Raw genomic sequence first — 17,827 nt, 5'->3', positions numbered from 1 at the left:
TGGACTTGATGATCCTTGTGGGTCCCTTCCAACTCACAACATTCTATGATTCTGTATCCTTTGAAATAACCATTTAATTAGACATGTTTATACATTACTTAACTAAAGGTTCCTGTAAATATGATTAAGTTAGTTTTTTCAGAAGTTCCAGGCTTGCATGTTAACCACTAACATGTTTGCATGTTAAATGATGGCTGACAAGAGTTTGCTTCTAAGATGACTTACAGAGGAAAACTTAACTGCAGTGCAGCACGAAGCAGTGAGCATATGATGAGGGACAAGAAGTTCTTGAGTTCCAGTTCTAACACTGCTAGGGAAACATTCTGTCACGTCAGTGTTCCTCTGACATAATTCTGTATCTAGAAGGTGCTTGTCTCTAGTGGCATAGGAAGCTTTGAACTATAGCGAGTATTTTACTGCCTATAATAAGGTAGCAATGTGCAAATATCTTTCAGGTTATCTTGAACATGAGGACAAATACCCTGTGTTGGAACCCCATGGAAGCTTTTGTTTTTACTGCAGCAAATGAAGATTACAAGTAAGCATGACCTTGCTTTTTGATAATCCTTATTTTATGTTTTTAATCTGTATCTTAGTGATTTATCATCATGCTAAAATATGTTTTTAAAAAACTACTTAAACTCTGTATTTGAATCACTTAAGTAATAACCTAGAGAATTGTACACTCACTGATTTAAAAAAATAACTGACTTGATAGTAGACTGCCTCTTTATCTGTATTTCAGTACCCGGGGGGGAAAAAGCAGTGTAACTTAACCAAAAAATGCAGCTGAACCAATGCAAGTGTAACATGCAACAGGACCTGGAAAAGAAATATTATTGGTCCAGTCTGAGGCAAATAGTGTTTATTTTCTTGCCACTTTGTCTGAAGCTTGATATATTGTACTGATCAGCTATTTTGTTGTGAACATTTCTTAAAAAAAAAAAAGAAAAAATAAAAATAAAATTTATTTTGTGAAGCAGTTCCAGAGACTGCAATACTTCTCAGTTCAATGTCTCAGAGCAGTGTTCTGCTTTTGAACAATACTGCTCATGTGGACAGCTAACCTGATATTTTGAAACGCCCATCTTTTCAAAAACTAGGCCACTGCAAATTGTGCTGCATCTCCTTTTTTCCAGGAAGTCAGTGATCTGACAATAGATCACTGTTTTCTTCTATAACTTAGCAATTTTATCACTTATCTTAAGGCTGCTTTTTTCCAAGGAGATGGAATCTGTCTCAGACCTTGAAAGTGCGTGTTGTATTTAATATACTGCTTTTCACCTGTTTTGGGTATGGTATGGTCAGGCTACCAGGCTACCTAATCTGTTTGTTTTTCCCCTTGTTAAACTGAAAATGGTGTCTGTTACTGTTGGAGGCAACTGTCCTCTTGCAAATAAAGCATTTAGTATAAGAGCAGTGGCAAATGCACATGCAAGTGTTAGCTGATGATTTGGAGCAGTGGCTTTGAGTATGATGCTGGCGTACTTTTCTGAGGGAATTTAGAAGGAAAAAGCAATAGTTGCCAGTAAACTATTGAATAAGAGACATTGAATTAATTCCAGTTATGCATTCATCTGCAGTGAGGAGGGTGAGAAACCTGCTAAATTACAAGTTTTTAATATAGTAGTTCTACTAAATAGTGTATCTTAAGTTTCATTAAATGCTTTGTCTGTAAAGCACCTTTGCTTATTGGTGCTAGGCAAGTTAATGATCTACTCAGTTATTATGCCTTACTATGTATCAGTGGGCTTGTTGATTCAAAGGGAGTACAGGTAGATTTCACCTGAGCTTTGAAGCCTTGTCTGAAAACAATTAGGCAATAGGAAAGAGAGGATGCCAGCCAAATAGAAACTTTGTGGAATAGATTCTGAATTACTAGGAGTTCCTGGTATGGGAGTGTCTAGAAACCTTACAGAGTTCATAGGGTTGCTGTAATGATTCAGAGATGCTTGTACAAGTTCAGGTTATACACTTGTATCTGAAGATGAAGTAAATGAGGACAGTGGGGTGGTTGGAGAAATATGTTTGGTCAGTGACCCCTAAACAGATGATGAAGGAAATAGTGGAGACTATCTGTTCTTTGAGAGTGAGCAAGAAACCTAGGTCTGACCCAATAACTAAAGGCTCTGGTTAATAAGCTTTTTTCAAGCCCTAAACGATGCATCATTCTTTCTTTTCATGTGTTATGAGCAGTTCCAAGGAGTTCCCTTTGCAATTTTGATCCATCCTTAAGTATGGTTTATGTATGATTAAAGTAGCTGTTCAGCAAAAATGTACTAGTTACTTTGGAGTTGTTAAGATATTATGCTGCTGTTGTATTTATTTTAAAGCTTATATACTTTCGATATGCGCTTTCTTGAATCACCTGTGCGAGTGCATATGGATCACGTGTCTGCTGTCCTTGATGTGGATTATTCACCTACTGGGAAAGAATTTGTCTCTGCCAGCTTTGATAAGTCTATCCGCATTTTTCCTGTAGACAAAGGTCATAGCCGGTGAGTGACTGTACTCCTTCCTTTCTTGCTGTCATTCATTCTAGTGTCCTCCCTTCCTAGTCCTCAAAATTTTTAATTAATTCATTAGCATATTCACTGAGGCATTCACTTTCTGTCAATACAGATATCTTATTCTGTATATAACTTGAGACTGACAGGTCATGTATTGACAGGTAATTCTGGAGTGTGTGTTAGAGTAGAACTTCTGCTTAATGGATAGCAGTATTTATGTAGTTTTAGAGTAAAATTATGGTGGGTGGTTGTTCCTGGGTGTACTCACTTGTATTTTACCAAGATGAGTCCCATGTTATTTCCCTCTATATGTATCTTTAATGTTTTTAGGTCACTTTATGTTGTATCTGCCTTACAACATTGTAGCACTTGGTTTTCTCGCAACTGTCTTCATCCTATATGGATGATTGCTTAAGACAGTATGTGAAAAGCAAGATATGAATTCCTGAGGATCAATTTGGGACACTTTAGTGATCTGTTTCTGTACACTTACTACCTTTTGTTCATATTTTGTCAACTAATTTTGATTAATTTGACAATGCTTTGAATACAATTCATTTTGAATTATTTTTTCATGTATGATTTCATAAGGCAGTGTATTAAATATTTTGCTGAAGTTCAGATTGGATCTACTGTGTCTCCATTATTAATTTTTTTTCAGTTTGATGAAAATTGAAGCAAGTTATCAGATCTGTCTGGTATCATTTGTTCTTCATAAACCTACCTTCATTTTTCTCTGTTGTCAGTTCTTTTTTATTTATTCTTAACTTTATTTTACTTCTAGTTGCCTTTCTCTCTCCAGCCTCGCCCCCTCAAAAGTTGCTACTAGGTCACGTTCTAGGTGGTTTGTGGGGTGGAAATGTTGAAATACTGATTGGGGGAGGACTATATTTTTATTATTGATTGATACAGCTATGTATGCATTATTAAGCATAACTGTTGGTATGCTCCTGTACTGCATTCAGGATTGAGAGGTGCTGTTTACATTTTCCTTTGTGACTAGTCTACAAGTAGTAGATTCCTGTCTTGGAATGATATTTTAAATGTAATTAGGTATTGCAGTTCCTTTGTGAGTTTGGGTTTTTATTTTGGTGGTATTTTCTTTTTTCTTTTTCTTTTTTTTTAAAAAAAATTCTTAATTTTTTAAGTTCTTATATTACTAAGCAGCTCTTTTGTTCCACAGTTTTTCCTTTCTGTGGAATAGTAATGTTCACAAAAGGGGTGATATGCAAAGTTAAAGCACAGACGTTTGCAGACCCCATAATGCAACAGTAAAAGGCTTTATTCCATGTTATAGCAGATTGTTCCAACCTATGGAAGGAATTTTCCTCATTGTTTCCCCTATTTTCATCTTTGGTGTGATGGCCATAAATCTAGTGAGGCAGAGCCTAATTGTCAGAAATAAAATGTAGTTTATGCTTTAATAGCCACACAGCAGTTCTGGATCATTTTTTACTAGCTGATATTTCTTGTTGAGTTCTTGTTTGCAGGACTGGAGACTTTTCTTTGAGTTTTTAGGGTTTTAATTTTTTTCCTAGGAGCCCTTTAGACAATGATAAGGAAATAATTTTTTTGGGAAAGAAGGGAAATCACAATGAAGAATAGCCAATTCATTGCCATGTCATAACTGGAGAGCTGGAGGTGTTTATTTACTGTTCTCTTTCTTGTTCATAATGGTGCTATCAGATTCTTTGGCACCCATTCTTCTGCAGTCCCATTCTGTCATGCTTGATCAGTGTAACAGCATATTAATGCAAATTATTTTAGGAATGGTATGCATGTCATGTTGTATACCCATGGAATGTTTTGCAAAAAGAGTTATTCTTTAACTTTTTACTGTAATTTCTATGAAAACACTTAATTTAAAAGCATCTTATCCTAGGTTGTCCTTTATCAGTCTAACTGCCATACTTTTTCTGAATCTCTATATAAAGATCACATCTGTCCATATTTAAGATCAGCACAGTGTTTAAAAAAAAAAGTCAGGTTTTTTAAACAACAAAATTTTAAAAAGTATTTTAACTTGAACAGAATGCTTTCTGCTATTTCAAAGGTAGTGTTGGTGGGAAAAGTGATGATGGATCATTTAAAAATGTTTCTCTGCTTTAGGGAGGTATATCACACAAAGCGAATGCAGCACGTCATCACTGTAAAATGGACTTCAGATAACAAATATATTCTGTGTGGCTCAGATGAGATGAATATTCGTCTGTGGAAAGCTAATGCTTCTGAAAAACTGGGAGTGGTAAGAGTTGAATTTTGCTTTTTGTTATCACAAGACAAGATATTTGGCATATCTTTATTGTTATTACAACTGGTTAGCCTATTTAGCTTCTAAAAACTGTTTTTAAAGGGAGAATGTAAAATTATAGACAGCTTCTAAAAACTGTTTTAAAGGGAGAATGTAAAACTATAGACGTTTGTATTTGATTTGGAAACTGACATGCCGAGTATAGCTCAGCACATTTACTGCAGCTTATGATAATAATGAAATTACATGCCTTGTTATTGCTACACAGGGGGACTTTTTTTTGTCTTGTTTGATGTTAACAGTAATCATCAGTTCTAACTAAAGATGATTATGGTTTTTTACCTGGCTGATACAGGTAAAAATTCATCCCTTTGATCTAGAGAAAAAGCAATAAATTCCGGTTTGCCATACAGAAGTCATTCTACTGAAGCTTAGGGTTAATACTTTTAAAAACTTTGACTAGCATGTGATTGGTTCTTGTGCAGTTCGCACTGTGATAAGCATGTGCATTGTAAAATAGACCGCTTGCACCAATGCATGACTGAGATTGTCATTAATCTATATAACTCTCAGATATCAAGTAGGCAAACTAGTGTGGTGTCTGAAGGCCATTTAATTCAATGTAAGTCACTTTGGTTGAAGTGTTCCTGGTAGGAACGGGCATCAGTCTAATTAGAGATGTCTTTTCAGTTACAGTTGTTCAAATGCTTATGTATAGACAAAGCCAAAATGTTCTATTGCAGTTACCACTTGCATGTATTCATCTGCACGGTTGTATTAAAGTATTGAATAACTTTGGAGAATTAATCTGACATTTTGTCCACTGGGAGAAATCCCTTTATGTAGCTTTATATTGTTAGGGTATCTTGGAGGTGCTTATGTTGCTTTTTCTGAGCTCATCAGCATATCTGTCAAATAATACTTGGGGGAATTTCTGCTTGATCTTGTGAAAGATTGAGAGGGGAGGAAAGGGAAGCTGTAATTCAGGAAAGAATATTGTACAGTTAAGGGTATGGATTTTTTTTTTATAATTATGTTTAGGGCTGTTTATGGTTAAAGCCCCATCAGGTGATGGTGTCTGTGCAGGAGGGAAGTGGCCCAGAGCTGGGAGAGGTGACAGGTGAATGGGTGTGGTAGGAGTACTTAGGGCTACAGTGTGCAGTGGGATAATTCATGGGCTGTTGCGCACTGTGAAGCACTGGATGTGGACATCTGTATCTTTAGCTATGGCCCATCGTAGGCCCATCTTTGCTACTGAGCTGTAGAAAAAAATAATCTTTGTAGCCTGTACAGTGTTTGTGGTCACAAACTAATATTTGAGTTTAATTTCCTTAATTGAACACAAACTAGTATTTGAGTTGAATTTCTTTAATGGAATAACTCTTTTTTTTTGTTGAGGATGCTATAACATGGACCTGCTAGAGTGGGTCCAGAGTAGGGCCACAAAAATTATCAGAGGGATGGAACACCTATGAGGAAAGGCTGTGAGAGAGTTTATTGCAGGGAGACCTTATTGCAGCTTTTCAAAGGGGGCTTCTAAGAAAGATGGGGACAGACTTCTTAGCAGGGCCTCTTGTGGTGGGACAAGGGGTAATGGTTTTAAACTAAAAGAGGGCAGATTCAGACTAGATAAAAATAAGGTATTTTTTACAATGAGGGTGGTGAAACACTGGAACAGGTTGCCCAGAGAGGTGGTAGAAGATCCCTGGAAACATTCAAGGTCGGGTTGGATGGGGCTCTGAGCAACCTCATCCAGTTGAAGATGTTCCTGCTCACTGCAGGGGGGTTGGAACTAGATGACCTTTAAAGGTCCCTTCCAACCCAAACCACTCTATGATTCTATTGTTTTGGGTTTTTTTCTGTTCTGAAGTGATTCTTGGAATTTTCCCATGTAGTGCTTCATTAAAGCATTTACCATTTAAATATCAGTCCCATACTTAGTAATTTTAGGGACTGTGTAAAGCTCCTTATTGGCTTTATTTTTTGGTTTAACTTTTATGTTGAATTTGCTTAGACAATGTGATATTGGGCAGAAATATTACCTGTTTTCCTGCAGTCGTATCCATATAGTTATGGCAATGCCCTTTTCACCTGGTTTTACAGTATTAGCTGAAACCTTCTTTATTCACTATATTCATAGTAGAGAAGGAGCATGCTGTCTTCCTGTATGATGGTGTTCTATAAAAGAATTGTCTGGTATTTTTTACATGCAGCTTTACTCTGTACCCTTTTTGGGAAGAAGTGGATAAAAAGAATGTCAAAAATCACATTTTCATATAGAATGATTCCTAATATTTTCAGATGTCATCAGAAAATTTGCTCTATTGACTGCTAGATGATGTTGTTCCTTTTCTTATGAAGGATAGTTAGGATAGCTGGCTCTGGGAAGTGATAGGCAAACCCACCTACTCCTGCATTGTAGAAAAATATGTGTCAAAAGGACAACTTAACTGCTGTTTACATATTCAAAATGTCGAGTGGCAAATGACATTCTGCTGTTTTCTGTAGTATTTGCATCAGTGAAAACTGGCCATAGATGGGCTTAAGAAAGGAACTACCAATTAGGACTATTGGGTATTGGGCATGGTCTGCACATCAATACTCTTGTGTTCCTTGACCTGACAGTGAATCCTACATAAAACAGCCAGGCTGGGGTCTTTTTGGTTTTTTTGGTTGTTGGTTTTTTGTTTGGTTGGTTTTGTGGTTTTTTTCCCCTGTTTGTAAGTACATTCTTGCTGTTTGACATGCTTCTTGGAGGCTGAGTGTACGGTTCAGTTCTGCTCTCATGGGATCATACAAATACAGCTTTTGTTGCGTGTGTGTGTGTAAGGGTTTGTAACCATTTCTGACAAAGCTCTTTGGCTATCAGCTCCCAAGAGAACTAAGTCAATAGCTGTCTATAGCGCACAGGTCAAGTGGCATGTGGGGTTTTTTTGAGGGTTTTTGTTTAGTTGGTTTTGGGTTGGTGGGGTGGAGTTTTTTTGCTATCAGAAATGGAAGTCATTCCCTCATTTAGAATACAAAACTTGTCATCCTATCTTAAAAAAACCAACCAACCAAAAAAACCCCCACACAAACAACAAAAAGCCCTTGCAACATCAAAAGATATCTTAAGAAATCAAAATTTTTGAGATACAGGAAGAACTTACAAGAGGCATAGTGAATTATGTAGAAAAACTGCTCTCGTTTCACATGGATGATGCTAATGGACTTGAAAAGAATTGTGCTATGAGAAGAAGAGACCGCGTTTCTCATCTTCCTATCTCGTGTGGAAATGTGTTCAAGCATGTTGCTGTTGAAGCATTGAATTTAGCAAGAAGGAGCTTGGATATTGAATTAATAACTGCCTGAAGCTGTTATAGTTGTTAAAAATTTTTTTAGAAGCACTATGAAATTTTATTCTTCAGATGCATAGAGAGTAATTGTTGCTAATAGAATGTAAGAGTGGAATCTTTATGGCTTACAATGTTCTTGGATATGCTTTGGAAATGTTGCTTGGATTCAAGCAACTGTGCCAGTAGTTGTTTGATCCAACCTGGTAGATCCTGTGGTTCTTGACATCACAACTGTTAAGGGCTATTTACCAGGTTCCACTGTTTTTCTTAAGTACCAGCTCCTTCTTTTTGAGAGGATTGGTGCTCTTATCTTCATAGGCATATGCTTGCTCATTTTATAAATGTCCAGTTCTCCCAAAGTCTGTGCTATTTTTTGAACATTTTGAATATTCAAAGCTGAACACTCAGTAATTCTGTCGGAAGTGTCAGAATATGTCTTAAATTCTTAGTTGCTTGGTCTGCTATTTTTCTTCACTGGGAAGATTGGATTGAATGACTCATCCAAAGGTCACTGTATTTCTGATATAATGCTAACGTCTTGTAATACATTGTATTTTAAGAAGGATATTTTTGGGGTGGAGGTGAATGGAAACCAGCATCCTGAAAGAGAAAGAAAAATAGTAATCAAACGTTTTTTTCTTTGGTGAGTACTTAGTCTTACTTGGTTCTGACATTGCTGGGTTCCAAGAAAGTTATGGTGAATATATAGTAGTTAATGTTGTGACTGATGAACATTTATCCAGTTGGAAAGTTGTACTTTCTGAACTGTGGCTTCATCAGTTCTGACATGCATGTTTCTTCTGGGTTTGTGTGTTTGTTTGTTTTACTGTATTCGGCATCACACTCGTTATTTAAAATCAGTGAAACATTAAAGTAAAAGTCTCTGGAGGAGCCAGAGGCGTGCTGTGTCTCCGCTCCACTGACAATTAAGTCTGCATGGGTTTCAACATTGGGGTAACAAAACCCATATCTCTCTGGAGCTACTACAGAAGTTGCTTTAAAATAGTTTGTAGTGTTCAGTTGTTGTGTTTTTTTTTTTTTTAAATTCTTATTAAATTTAATTTTTATTAAAGTTTGTTTTATTAAATAATAAATATTATTAAATAGGACTTAACAGGTTTTATTTTTAAAGCAGTAAACATCTAGCTTTGCATGTCTAGAAACAAAAAGACACAATTAAAAAAGAATTTTGAGATACTCCAGACAGTTCTAATACTGTACATAAAATATGACATGTTAAGTATATTTGAGGCTTTTATACCTTTGCTCTTGGGGAGGTTTGTGATACCTGAAAAGATAAATGACTTTGGCTTTTGAGGAAAAGAGGAAAATAGAGCCTTGTCTGAGTGAAAAGACTGGAAAAGCATCAGTAATAGAGTAAGTTTCAGTTAACAAAATAGAATTAATATAATTAATACAAAGAAAGGGACAGATTGGATTTTTTGACTAGTAGTGAAAGCAATGTACCATCAGTAAAACTTCCAAAAGCTGTATTGTTCTTCAATCTGTCGACACATTAGAAAAAATCTACACCTGCAGTTCTTAAAGTGTAACTGCGAAGTAGCATTACCTCTGTGAGTAACAGCTGCAAAATTTGGCTCTGTTACATTCCCAGAGTGGGTCAGAATTGGAACAGAGCACTGGACAGCTGAAGAAGAAAACCTTTCTGCTTGGGAATGATTGATATTTCAGTAAGTGTAAAACTAGTGTGGGGAGTGTAACAGTAGTGGAGCATAGGTTTGCTGCTTTCTTCCAAGATGTAGAAAGAACAGCTTTTGAGTAAGGACTGGAAAAAATGGGAGAAAGTGCAATTAAAGGCTTGGTTTTGATCTAGCAAAGTGCATTAGCAGGAGTGCATCAAAACTGTCTGAGTAATTGTATATCCTTTCAGTCTGCTTCTACCATGCATTTCACAGAATCACAGAATGGTGGGGTTGGAAGGGACCTCAGGAGATCATCTAGTCCAACCTTGCTGCCAAAGCAGCTACCCCAGGTTACACAGGAAAGCATCCAGGAGGGTTTTGAACATCTCCAGAAATGGAGACTCCACAACCTCTCTGGGCAGCCTATTCAAGTGCTCTATCACCTTCACAGTAAAGAAGTTTTTCCTTAAGTTTGTGTGGAACTTCTGGTCTTCCAGTTTTTGCCCATTGCCCCTTGTCCTTTCACCAGCCACCACCAAAAAGAGCCCAGCCCCATCCATTTGGCCCCCACATTTCAGGTATTTACAGTCATTGATAAGATCCCCTCTCAGTCTTCTCTTCTCCAGGCTGAAGAATCCCAGCTCCCTCAGCCTTTCTTCATGTGGCAGATGCTCCAGGCCCCTAATCATCTCTGTGGCCCTCTGCTGGACTCTCTCCAGAAGATCCCTGTCCCTCTTGAACTGAGGAGCCCAGAACTGGACACAGTACTCCAGGTGTGGCCTCACCAGGGCAGAGTAGAGGGGCAGGAGAACTTCCTTTGACCCGCTGGCCATGCTCTTTTTAAAGCACCCCAGGATACATTTGGCCTTCCTGGCCACACGGGCACACTGCTGGCTCATGGCCAACCTGCTGTCCACCAGCACACCCAGGTCCTTTTCCTTAGAGCTCCTCTCCAGCAGGTCAGCCCCTAACCTGTACTGGTGCCTGCAGTTATTCCTCCCCAGGTGAAGGATTGTGCACTTGCTCTTGTTGAACCTCATCAGGTTCCTTTCCACCCAGCTCTCCAGCGTGTCCAGATCTCCAGTTCCTTTTTGTGTGATAAGGCTGATGACAAGCAGTACCAGATGTCGTGTGACATGGCATTCTTTTTGTAGTGATTTTGGGTTTTTGATTGGATGCACATGTAGTTTCATCCCTTTAGCTCTGACTTTCTGCTCTTAACATCTATATTACCCTTCTTTTTTGTCATCCATTGAGATGTAAAGAGGCCATAAGTTTTTGATCCAAGGAAACAGTGAGTAATAAACTTTATGGCAATAAATTTAGAAAGGTATTTTCAGCAAAGTGATGGAAAAAAATTAAATGAAGACAAGCTGTGATGTAGGAAATTGCTGGGATACATTTGTATTCTAAAAATACGTTGCATCTGTGCTCTGTGTGCCCTGACGTAGAAGGGCAACCTGGACAGGGTAGATAAACAACCATTTTATATTCTCATGCAGAATTACAGGATTCTAATAGCGTGGAGTTCTAAATGCTGCACAGTAGAAATACAGCCCTCTTTAAAAGGAGAAATTTTTGTTAAAGGTGGTTTTAGCTCTTCAATCAGGGCTCTGGAAAAATGCTTACTTTCCTTCTGCTTAGAGAGGAAAAATAACCAGCCTCTAGCATCTGGAGGGAGGAAAGAGGCATAGGCAGTTTACTCAGGCCACGTTTTCCTATTGCTGAGAACTTGGTTGCATTTTAGAGTTCTTTTCCTCCCTTTTTCACTCTAGGTATTTGCTGTCAGTGCTGCTGAACTAATGGTACAAATCCGCTTTCTTTCCAACACAGAATTTGTTTCCCTCATAAAGGAAGGAAGTTGCACATTCACTTTTGGAATGTGTGACAAAAGCATCATATATCATCTTTGAGCATATCTTCTTCTCATGATGTCATATAAATCCTAATTTATTATATTGTAGAGTGTTCTAGTCCCTATAAAGGAAATCTCTAGTCCTGCTAAATTGTGTTGCGTTTACGGCATCTTCTCCAGCTCAAAGCAGAATGGGAAGTGGTGCAGTTCGCTTCAGCTGTTTATGTTGACCATAGTAAAATGTCTTGCAAGAGAGAGACTGGAATTTAATGTGTTAGTGCACTCTGCTTTCTTAGCTATCTGCTGTCTTTCAGAAACAGACAGAAACTTGTCATTACTGCAGAATTGTCTTTTAGGATTGTGTCAGTGGGGTGTACTTAGCACAGCTTTGGTTTATGGGGCGTTGGCATTCAGTAGTTGGATGGAAAGTCACCAGCTGTGTGCCTTTCTATATACTACATGATACGTAGAAATGTAATCAGACTCAAGCATAACCACTGCTTAATCTATATTAATTTTTAAAATAAGGTATCCTGGGTGTGTCTTTAATTTACAGATTCACCTCCTGTCTGTTAGAATCATCAAGGTTAAACTAAATCATTAGCAATTTGCTCTTCTTAAATTAAAGGAAAATAATTGCATTTAATTAAAATAAAAGCTCTTTAATTTGGATTATGATGGCAGTTTTCTGCAGAGTGGAAACACCTGGGATTTATTGAGACTGAACCTGCTCTTCAGGCTGGCTCACTAGAGGGAATTTCAGTAAAGGCTGGGCTGTGTGTGTTAGTTTTAGTGGGTTAAGATTGTAAAATCTACTCACTTGCAACTTGATAGGTCATGATAAACGTAACTAAAGCAGAAGGATTTGTTATTACAAACAAGAGAGTGTGGAGAACAAGGGTATTATGTGTCTCTGCCTGCATAAGGATTTTCTGAGCTATGAGCAACTCTGCCTCTGGTACCTGGTTTCTTTGTTGTCCCAAAGGAGAAACTCCTTTGCCATATGTTTTATTGATACTTGCTTTCAGACCATTGATGTTATTTTGGACCAAAATTATCTGAGTATGATATTTATTTTTTCAGAATTTATGAAATATTCTAGAAAGTAATTTCTAAAAGTGAATTCCAGAGTATAGAAGAAACAGTTAATTGCTGATTTCAAAGGGGGAAAAAAAACATGCTTCATAATAAAAGTAGCTGGAATTTCCAAATTTTTCTGTGTGTAATAAAGTTGTTGCTTTTATTATTGCCTTTCTTTTTTGTTAGTGTCTGAAACTCAGTTTCTGTTTTTTCTTGAGAAAGTAAGAAATCAGTGAAGCCGAGTCAGTTACAAAGCTGAGTACATAAAAGGTGAACTATTGTTTTGCTTTCAATACTTCAGGCACAGGTAGTAGTGAATGAAGCAAAAGTGGGAGGGCAAAAGACTTGTGCCACTATTTATTTCAGAGTATGAAGGATTTTTAGATGCTGAAATATTGGAGTTATGGAGTGTATTTTGGGAGGGAGGGTAGGAAGAAGAGGACAGCATTATCCTCTGTTCATGTTTAATATTAACAGATTTTTGTTTGTATGAAATCTCACTAGACTGAAATGCAGCTGAAATCCCCAGAGATCTGAGCAAGTCCAAAACACACAGAAACTGATATTCCTTGTGAAGCAGTGCATGCTTTAAAGAAAAACACAGTGCACACAGATTTGGTTTTTTCTTTTGATAAATAAGCATTAGGACCAAAGGAAACGTGCCTAGTTGTGGCGGTGGGGTGGGAAATCCTCTGCAGGTTAGCTGTCAGGAAAAGGCATTTCTCATTTTCAGTGTTGTTAATGGTGGCTCAGACTTAATTTTAAACATGGATGAAACTAAAGTTGTGGTTGTATTAGCTTACCTTTATTTCATGTGTTGCAATACTAAGGTATTTTTAGCTGTGTGATGACAATTGGAACTCCTTGTGTGCCTTATAGTCAAGCTAATACTTTAAATCTGGTGTGTACACGGTGCCTCGTAATGGATGAAGGCGCTGGGCAAGATGTAGGCCAGCTGAAGAGCTGCCTGTAAAGCTCTTCATAAAGACAGTTCATTAACACCATTTGTACTTACACGGGCTAGTGATTAAAACGCCTGCAAATCTTTGTTTCACAGCGAAAGTTGATCATCAGCATATGTTAGGAAAGCAGGCAGACTCTGATCAAAGAGGTTTTACATTCAGATATTTCTATTCTCTCTTATTTCTCTATAGCACATTAAAATATGACTATGAGAGAGTAAATTCAGTTACTGCACTGAACTTTGAAACTTGTGATAATGTTTTTTTGTTTGAGCATTTGGGTATTCTTGAAATTGTAGGTTTTTAATACTTACCTACTCTAATACTGAACTTTCTGTGGTTACAGCCTTTTACTAGAAGGAAGCTATTTGAATTAAAAGTTAAAATTTTGTTTTGTAGAGAAGATCATGACAGTTAAATCCCTGTTCTTTTATAACGTTTGTCTGTTTTCCCTGCAGCTTGCACCACGAGAGAAGGCAGCTATGAATTACAATCAGAAGCTGAAGGAGAAGTTCCAGTATCACCCAAAGATCAGACGCATAGCTCAACATCGTCACTTACCTAAAAGTATATTTTGCCAAATCAAGGAGCAACGTATCATGAGAGAAGCTCGTCGACGAAAGTATGTCTTCCTCTTCTGGCTTTGTTTTCTCTTGATCTTAGTGAAATGCATCACTGCAGTGCTGTAGCAGCAGTGTATGGGAGTGATAGAGCTGCACTGTGTGGGAGGAACAAGTATGAACTACTTATAACATCTGAATAAGTGATCATGAACTACTAGATTGATTAACCTTTGATTATAAGGAAAAGGCAGACAATTGCCAATATCAGTGAGGGCTGTCTGCTTCCTAAAAGTTCACTGAAGAAATAGGAGCAAATACTGTGTTGGAAGGAGCCACAATGCTCTGTTAAGCATGACATGATGCAACATTGCAGTGGAAACAGAAAAGTGGTGGGTTTTAGTCATCTTTATCAGCTGAAAGAATCTACAAACTTGAGCAGCAAATCCCGTTGACACAAAAACCAAGCAAGCTGAGCTCCCAAGAAAAGGCTTAATTTGAAACTCTTCTAAATTAGTAAATTCTAAAGTTATTTTTCAGAAGCACAGTCCTTCTTCTCAAAGGAGTAAGTATGTGGCTTTTTATTAATAAAAGTGAGCAATTTTTTTTTATTTATTTTAGTTGTAGGATATCTCCATCAGTAGCTTAAGGAGGAACCTAGTATTTGTTAAATCTTTGTGCTGACTACTGAACTTCATTTTTCCATCTTTTGTTTCTAGGGAACTGAATCGTCGTAAGCACAGCAAACCAGGATCTGTGCCATTTGTGTCGGAGAGGAAGAAACATATTGTGGCAGTAGTGAAATAATTGTTTTCACATGTACAAAATGTCACAATGAAAGAAAATATCACTGTTGAATGAATCCACTGTATGAAATTTGATGGGCATGGTAAGACAGTGTATGGCTTCAGAAACGTGGCTTTTCTTCCAAGTATACACTTGCTCCGATTTCTCAAGTCATCGTCTGCTTTGGGTAGTTGTAAGAATTGTCCCTGTAATCTTTCACTGACACTTGAATGTTACAGGCCCAACACTGTGTATTGCAGTGGAGTTTGACCCTTATGATACGAGCAGATAGATAACTTTGTAGTTGCTGTAAGATATTTGTAGTTCCAATCCTATTCCTTGTACCATTACTACAAAAGAAGGATGAATTTGATACAAGTTTGTCAGAGGCAAAAACCCCTTTCTTCCATATAGAGTTACAAAATCAGTTATCATTACACCGTTGTTGGGTTTTCTGTTTGTTTGGTTGGTTTTTTGTTTTTGTTTTTGTTTTTTTTTAAACAAATCTAATAAAGTAAACAAGTGACCTTAAGGCAATGGACTAGATCTTGATTATTCCAACTGACAAATATACTGCGTTGTACAATATATTATTTTTCTTTATCCAAAAAGAATTCAACAGGATTGTCAGACATCTGTAAACATATTTATAGTTTTGTTCTGTTGTCTCATCTATTGTTATATGACTTGACAAAACTTCAGACTGTTGAAGTTGCTAATATTAGTAATGACATAGATGAATAACTATCTTCTCTCTTTAGCTTATTTAAAACTTCTAAAATCTGGATGAAAGATGGCATAAATTGTATAAAACCCAGAAACTTTTTTAGGTAAGATTTATTATAAGCCTTCTATTTTAAATTTATATTAAAAAAATAAAAGCTTCACATTTTGCAAGTACCTGTAGCCCAAGGTTCTTTTACTGTTTGTCTGGGAAATTCTCTGCTTCTCTTCCAGTGGGATAGACTTTACTTTCTACTGAAGATACCAAGGTGATCAGAAAACTATGCTGGAATTCAACTAGGCCTTCTAGGCTGAAGGCTTCTCTTGCAGAAATATGAGATATGTAATAACCATAAGCGTTGCTTAACATCCTCTGTACAAAAGGATGTTTTTTAAGCCTTTGCACTATTATGCAGTCTTGTTACTACCCTCCTCCTTCCCTGAGTTTATGCACAAAAAAATTTTATAAAATTAAAATAAACTTTATAGTTGAACTTTTAATCTGGAAATTGAGCACTCTTGAGCACTTGCTTTCATGTAGCATCCTGTTTAATGTATCTACTGACACTAACATCCGTATGTGTTTGTAGTTCTTACTCTGTCACTTGTCTCTTCCAGGACTGTTTGGGCAAGATTCCTGGATCATCATGGCAAAATGGTGGTTGTTGAGGGAAAAGAGGCCATAATGTGTCTTTTACTCTCTGGATCACTTACCTTGTGGGGTGATGCAGGAAGAGAAGCAGATCTGAAGAGCTACAAGTATGACGATGAGAAACAGTGGAACGGTTCAGGGAATAGGCTGATGCTGGCTGTGTGCCTGTTGTACTAATACAGGGTGCGCTCTGTGCCAGATACCGTTTATTTCCTTCCCAAAACACTGAGAAAATTGAGGGAGAATGTGCGGTCTGAAGTATGGCTTGTGACACAGCTGTAGTCAGGTCCTGCACAATTTGCAAAACCAGACTAATCTTCTGGAATGTGATTAAAAATTTTCAGCCTTGTCAGTTTAGCTTGGGTTGATGTAGTTGGTTGTTGATTTGTTGAGTCATGATAACCTCTCGTGTGAGCAAGTCCTGCCACTTGGAATTTATTAGCTTTGGTGCAGAACTCTGAATGTAAGTAGAGAGCTTTCAGTTCTGAAGTTAGTTTTGGTTGCAGTGTTGTAATGGTGTAGGAGCTGTACTGCATCAGGCACGTCCAAAGGATCTCGTTACGTTCAAAGACCTTTGTGCACTATTGCTTTCAGGCAGTCCCCCAAGTGGAGCAACTCAAAGGATCAGAATTGGCTAAAAGTGTCGCTAGAGAGATTGTAACAGCATGCTGAAAAAAGGGATTTTAAAGTTAGGAGGATACTTGGAGGCTTGTGTATTTGGATATTAATTCCTTTTCCAAATTCAATGAGTGTGGTCTTGTGCAGAGATCTTAGTCTTGTCATCAGGTGGGGCACTCTTCTAGCATTCCAGGAAAAAGTCTGCTTTCCAAAATAAAGTCTTGCTGTGAGTTCTAGAAACACGTTAGTTGTAAAACCAGTGTAGCTGCACGCTGCAGCTTTCTGATTGGAAGTCAGTCCTTTGGAATTTTGCAGGTGTCATTCACAGTCTCTCTGTTCAAAGGATTTCTGTCCATGGATTTGTATGCTGTTGGGCTAACTGCTGTTGATTTGTCCCTTTTGGAAACCGTTACAGTTGGTCTCCCACGCTTTTTGTGGCCATCCACCAAAAATGTGTAGTGCTATAATAATAAGAGTAGGGGTTTAAATTTTATTTATTTAAATATAGTAGTTGCCAAGTGGTAGCTCTGTGCTTGGAAGAAGCGCTTGTAAATGTCTGCCAGAGGCCATCACTGAAATGCATTAGACACTGTTAAAGGAGCTGGAGCTCTTAATTTTCCTTTTTCTCCCCTCAGTGATTTAAGAGATTTAATCAGTCCTCCTCTTAATCACCTTAAAGGGGTTACCTAGATTTATCTAAATCATTATATACAAAAAGGATATTCATACATGCCACTGCATGTGTACATACTTGAGTGTGTAGAATAAAATCCCTAGCATCACATAAGATACAGAAAATTATAGAATTTTTGTGGTTGGAAAAAATCTTTAGATCATTGAGTCCAACCATAA

General features: G+C 37.5%; 1 protein-coding gene across 1 annotated transcript in view; it reads left to right on the top strand.

Annotated features, from left to right (window-relative positions):
* Nucleotides 1–15,393, top strand: part of DCAF13 (DDB1 and CUL4 associated factor 13) — a gene marked incomplete at its 5' end in the record, with an annotated part of 24,926 nt that extends 9,533 nt beyond the window's left edge. The window contains 5 exons of the mRNA XM_010162645.2: nucleotides 456–538; nucleotides 2,334–2,498; nucleotides 4,620–4,755; nucleotides 14,095–14,258; nucleotides 14,916–15,393. Coding sequence (XP_010160947.2) covers nucleotides 456–538; nucleotides 2,334–2,498; nucleotides 4,620–4,755; nucleotides 14,095–14,258; nucleotides 14,916–15,003 — 636 coding nt within the window. The remainder of the gene's footprint in view (nucleotides 1–455; nucleotides 539–2,333; nucleotides 2,499–4,619; nucleotides 4,756–14,094; nucleotides 14,259–14,915) is intronic.
* Between the last annotated feature and the right edge of the window lie 2,434 nt (nucleotides 15,394–17,827).

Source organism: Antrostomus carolinensis, unplaced genomic scaffold (genome assembly GCF_000700745.2).
Source record: "Antrostomus carolinensis isolate BGI_N321 unplaced genomic scaffold, ASM70074v2 scaffold12412, whole genome shotgun sequence".
Classification (NCBI taxonomy): Eukaryota; Metazoa; Chordata; class Aves; order Caprimulgiformes; family Caprimulgidae; genus Antrostomus; species Antrostomus carolinensis.
This window is presented reverse-complemented; position numbering and strand designations above follow the sequence as displayed.